The sequence below is a fragment of the Penaeus vannamei genome, chromosome 41 (assembly GCF_042767895.1).
Source record: "Penaeus vannamei isolate JL-2024 chromosome 41, ASM4276789v1, whole genome shotgun sequence".
Lineage (NCBI taxonomy): Eukaryota > Metazoa > Arthropoda > Malacostraca > Decapoda > Penaeidae > Penaeus > Penaeus vannamei.
The window spans coordinates 1,555,088-1,560,087 of NC_091589.1; the positions used below are offsets into that span (position 1 = coordinate 1,555,088).

Consider the following 5,000-nt stretch of genomic DNA (forward strand, 5'->3'; position numbering starts at 1 on the left):
TTTGGGTGTTTTGGTGATGTTCGTTGTTTGGTCTTGTTTTGGTGTTTTTTGTTTTGTTTTGTGTTGTTTTTGGGTGTGGTTTGGGTGTTTTGGGTGTGTTTGGTGTTTGGTCTTGTTTTGGTGTTTTTTGTTTTGTTTTGTTTTGTTTTTGGGTGTTATTATTCTTTTGTTTTGGTGCTTTGTTGTTGTTTTTGTTTGTTTTCTTGGTTCTCACCGGCTCGCTTATCGGCGCCGGAATGTACGGATGTGAGTCGGGTGTTTTTTTGGTGTTTTTTGGGTGTGTTTTTTTAGGTGTGTGTGTTTTTTTTTGGTGTTCTTGGTGGTGTTTGTTGTTTCGTCCCCTTTTTTTTTGGTGTTTTGGGTGTTTGGTCTTTTTTTTGGTGCTTTTTGTTGTTGTTGTTGTTGTTGGTTCTCACCGGGTCGGTCATCGGCGCCGGAATGTACGGATGTGAGTGGCGCCGATCGGAGTTGTTGGTGTTTTTTTGGTGTTTTTGGGGTGTTTTTTTGGTGGTGTTTGGTGCATTTTGTGTTTGGGCTTTTTTTTTTTTTTTTGGTGTTTGGTCTTTTTTTTTGTTTTTTTTTTAGTGTGATTTGGTGTTTTTTTTTTTGTTTTTGTTTGTTTTCTTGGTTCTCCCCGGCTCGGTTATCGGCGCCGGAATGTACGGATGTGAGTCGGTGTTTTTGGTGTTTTTTGTGTGTTTTTTTGTGTGTGTTTGGTGTTTTTTGTGTTTGGGCTTTTGTTTTGGTCTTTTATTTTGTGTTTGGTCTTTGTTTTGGTGTTTTTTGTGTTTTTTTTGTGTGTTTTTGGTGTTTTGGTGGTGTTTGTTGTTTTGGTGTGTGTGTAGTTTTTTAGTGTTTTTTTTGTTTGTTTCGTTGTGTTTTTTGGTGTTTTGTTTTTGTTTGTTTCGTTGTGTTTTTTGGTGTTTTGTTTTTGTTTGTTTCGTTGTGTTTTTTGGTGTTTTGTTTTTGTTTTTTTGGTCTGTTATCGGCGCGGGGATGAACGGATGTGAGTGGGACCGAGTGGCTGTTTTGTGTGTGTTTTTTGGTGTTTTTTTGGTGTTTTGTGTGTGATTTTTGTGTGTTTTTGTTTTATGTTTTTTTGTGTGTTTTTTTGTGTGTTTTTCGGTGTTTTGTGTGTGATTTTTGTGTGTTTTTCTTTTATGTTTTTTGTGTGTTTTTCTTTTATGTTTTTTGTGTGTTTTTTTAGTGTTTTGTGTGTGATTTTTGTGGTTTTTGAGTGTTTTTGTTTTATGTTTTTTGTGTGTTTTGGTGTTTTGTCTTTGTTTTTTTTTGGTTATTGATTTTTGGTTGGTTTTTGTTCCTTGGAGAGTTGTCATTTAATTGCCTTTTTATAATCATTTTTGTTACTTTTATTGTCTTTTTTATGATAATGATAATGGTGCTAGGAATAATGATGATAAATAGGTATTTTTTCTACTAGAATTTTTTGTCAACTCTGCCCAAGTGACACATTTATCCATCTTCTTTTTTTTAGCTTGTTTTATCTTTATATGAAATTTTAAAGTTTTATTTTTTTCCAACAGCTGGAGAAATTTTAGAGAATTTTAAAAATTATCTTAATTTTTTACCTTCAAAATCTTTTTAAAAATCTCAATTTTCATCTGCAACACCTTAAATAATCTTATTTTTTACTTCCAGAATCTTTTTAATTATCACAATTTTTACTTACAATGTTCACCTCCAAAACCTAATATAATCTTATTTTTACCTGAAAAAAATCTAAATTTTTACCTCCAACACTTTAAATAATCTCAATTTTCACCTACAAAACCTTATACAATCTATTTTTTTTTTACCTCAAAGATATTATGATCATAAAATATAATAATAATAGATAAATTAATAAATAAATAAAAAAATCTCAATTTTTATCTCCAACACCTTTGATAATCCCATTTTTTGCCTCCAACAGCTGGAGAGATAATTTAATGGAGAGATAATTTAAACTTCTTTAACATACCATCTTAACAACTCTTTAGTTCATTATAAGAGAGGAATTTAACATGGCATCTGGACTCATCTTCTCCATTTCCATCTCCAGCATTTGGAGAGATGATTCTTCCATGCCATCTTAGTTCTTTTCCGTTATCACACCTCCAACACCTTAAGTAATCTCCATTTTTCCTCCAACATCTTAAATGATCCCTATTTTCTCCTCCAACCTCCAACACCTGAAGTAATCTCCATTTTTCCTCCAACATCTTAAATGATCCCTATTTTCTCCTCCAACCTCCAACACCTGAAGTAATCTCCATTTTTCCTCCAACATCTCAAATGATCCCTACTTTCTCCTCCAACACTTAAATAGCCACCACTTTCTCCTCCAATATCATGATTTACCTCTATTTTCTCCAACTCCTTAAATAACACCACTGTCTCCTCCAACATTGACAACATTCCTCCTCCACCACCTTAAATACCCTCCACCACCACCTCCAACACCCTGACTAACCTCCACCACCTCCTCCAACACCTTAAATAACCCCACCACCTTAAATACCCTCCACCACCTCCTCCAACACCCTGACTAACCCCCACCTCCTCCTCCACAACTTTAAATGCCCTCCACCACCTCCTCCAACACCCTGACTAACCCCCACCACCTCCTCCACCGCATTAAATACCCTCCTCCACCCTGACTAACCCCCACCACCACCTCCAACACCCTGACTGACCCCCACCACCTCCTCCAACACCCTGACTAACCCTCACCACCTCCTCCACCACCCCCACCACCCCCACCACATCCCTCCACCACCTTAAATACCCTCCAACACCCCCACCACCTCCTTCACCACCTCCTCCAACACCCCCACCACCTCCTTCACCACCTCCTCCAACACCTTAAATACCCTCCACCACCCTGACTGACCCCCACCACCTCCTCCACCAGCTCGGAAGGGGACCAACGACAGCGACGTCCAGGGCGCGAGCGGCCTGTCGGGGAAGGAGACCACGCCCGGGGGCATCCAGCCGGCGCAGAATAACTTTTTCTGTGAGCGAAGTTTTTTCCTTTTTATTATTATTATTATTATTATTATTATTATATATATATATTTGGTTTTTATTTTATTGTTATTATTGTTTTTTTCTTTCTTTCTTTCTTTCTAGTGATTCGATTTTTTTGTTTTTTTTACTTGGGTGATGTATTTTGTTTTTGTTTGTTTGTATTTGTTTATATATATATATGTATATATATATGTATATATATATATATATATATATATATATATATATATATATATGTATATGTATGTATATATATGGTGTGGTTTAGTGGTAGACATTAATAAACTGAGAGATAAATAGATAAAAAGATAGATAAATAGATATAAATAAATAGATAAATAGATATAAATAAATAGATAAATGAATATAAATAAACAAATAAATGAATATAAATTAACAAATAGATAAATATATCCAAATAAAGAAATAGACAAATAAATACAAATAAAGAAATAGATAAAATGAATATAGATAAAGAAATAGATAAAATGAATATAGATAAAGAAATAGATAAAATGAATATAGATAAAGAAATAGATAAAATGAATGTAGATAAAGAAATAGATAAAATGAATATAGACAAATAAATAGATAGATAAACACAACTAACATATCCCCAAATATCTCTCCTCAACATGTACCTAACCCATTTCCATTTTTCTCTCTCCCATTTCAGTTCCAAATGCCATAGAATCCCAGTTTAAAATAAGCAACAGAAATTACTCGAGTGATTTAGCGATCCCAACCTCAGAGGCTTACAAGACGTTCGCACAGGCCCTGGAGCAAGAGGTAGGGGTTTGGGATCTTATAAAAAAAAAGGCTTTGGTTTCTGTGTGTGAGAATTGGGTGATGGTGTGTTTTTGTTTCTGTTTTAGGTTTCTGTTTTTTTTTTTTTTTTTAGGTTTAGGTTTTTATTTTACTTGTTTTTTCTTTCCCCTTTCCAGCTTTTGTTTTACTTAGTTATTTTTATTTGTCAACTTTTATTTTTATACTTTCAGCACTGTATTATACTTATTTTGATTATTATTATATATTTTTTTTTTTACTTTCAGCATTTATTTTACTAACCCATTTTTATTTATTTATTTTTTCTACTTTCAGCTAAGATCTATTCTGTTAACGGACGACATCAGTTTCAACGGGAAGGCGAACATGATGCTGAAAGTTATAAGATTTGAGTAAGTTATTATTATTTTTTTTTGATGTGGTGGGGTGGGGCGGGGAGAGGGAGGGGCAAAGAGAGGGAGGGGCGGGGAGAAGGGAAGGGAGAGGGAGGGGAAAGGGAAGAGGAAAGGGGAAGGGGGAGGGAGGGGGAAGGGGAAAGAGGAGGAGAGGGGATAGGAGAGGGAATGGGTGGGGTGGGGCGGGGAGAGGGAGGGGAAAGGGGGAAGGAGGAGGAGAGGGATGGGGAAAGGGAGGAGGAGAGGGAAAGGGAGAGGGAGAGGGTGGGAGGGGGATGGGGAGAGGGAAGGGAAAGAGGAGGAGAGGGATGAGGAGAGGGAGGAGAAGAGGGGATAAGAGAGGGAATGGTTGGGAGGGGGATGGGGAGAAGGAGAAGGAGGAGGAGAGGGATGGGGAGAGGGAGGAGGAGAGGGGATAGGAGAGGGAATAGGTGGGAGGGGGATGGGGAGAAGGAGAGGGAGGAGGAGAGGGGATGGGAGAGGGAGTGGGTGGGAGGGGGATGGGGAGAAGGAGAGGGAGGAGGGGGATGGGGAGAGGGAGAGAAGGGAAGGGGAGGAGAGGGAAGGGGAGGGAGAAGGTATGGGAAGAGGGAGTTGAACGGGCGAGGGAGAGGGAGGGAGGGGGAAGGGGGATGGGGAGGGAGAAAAGGAGGAGGATGGAGAGGGAAAGGAAATGGTGGAAGGAGGTGGCGAGGGATGGGGAAGGTAGAGAGAGGGAAAGAGAGCCGGAGAGCTAGAAAGCTAGACAGAGAGATCTAGAGAGATCTAGAGAGATAGAGGGAGATAGAG

General features: G+C 38.2%; 1 protein-coding gene across 1 annotated transcript in view; it reads left to right on the top strand.

Annotated features, from left to right (window-relative positions):
• LOC113806088 (uncharacterized) overlaps positions 1-5,000 on the top strand; it is a 76,776-nt gene that overhangs the window by 46,019 nt on the left and 25,757 nt on the right. The window contains exons 7-9 of the mRNA XM_070117775.1: positions 2,915-3,016; positions 3,707-3,819; positions 4,132-4,208. Of these exons, the coding sequence (XP_069973876.1) occupies positions 2,915-3,016; positions 3,707-3,819; positions 4,132-4,208 (292 nt within the window). The remainder of the gene's footprint in view (positions 1-2,914; positions 3,017-3,706; positions 3,820-4,131; positions 4,209-5,000) is intronic.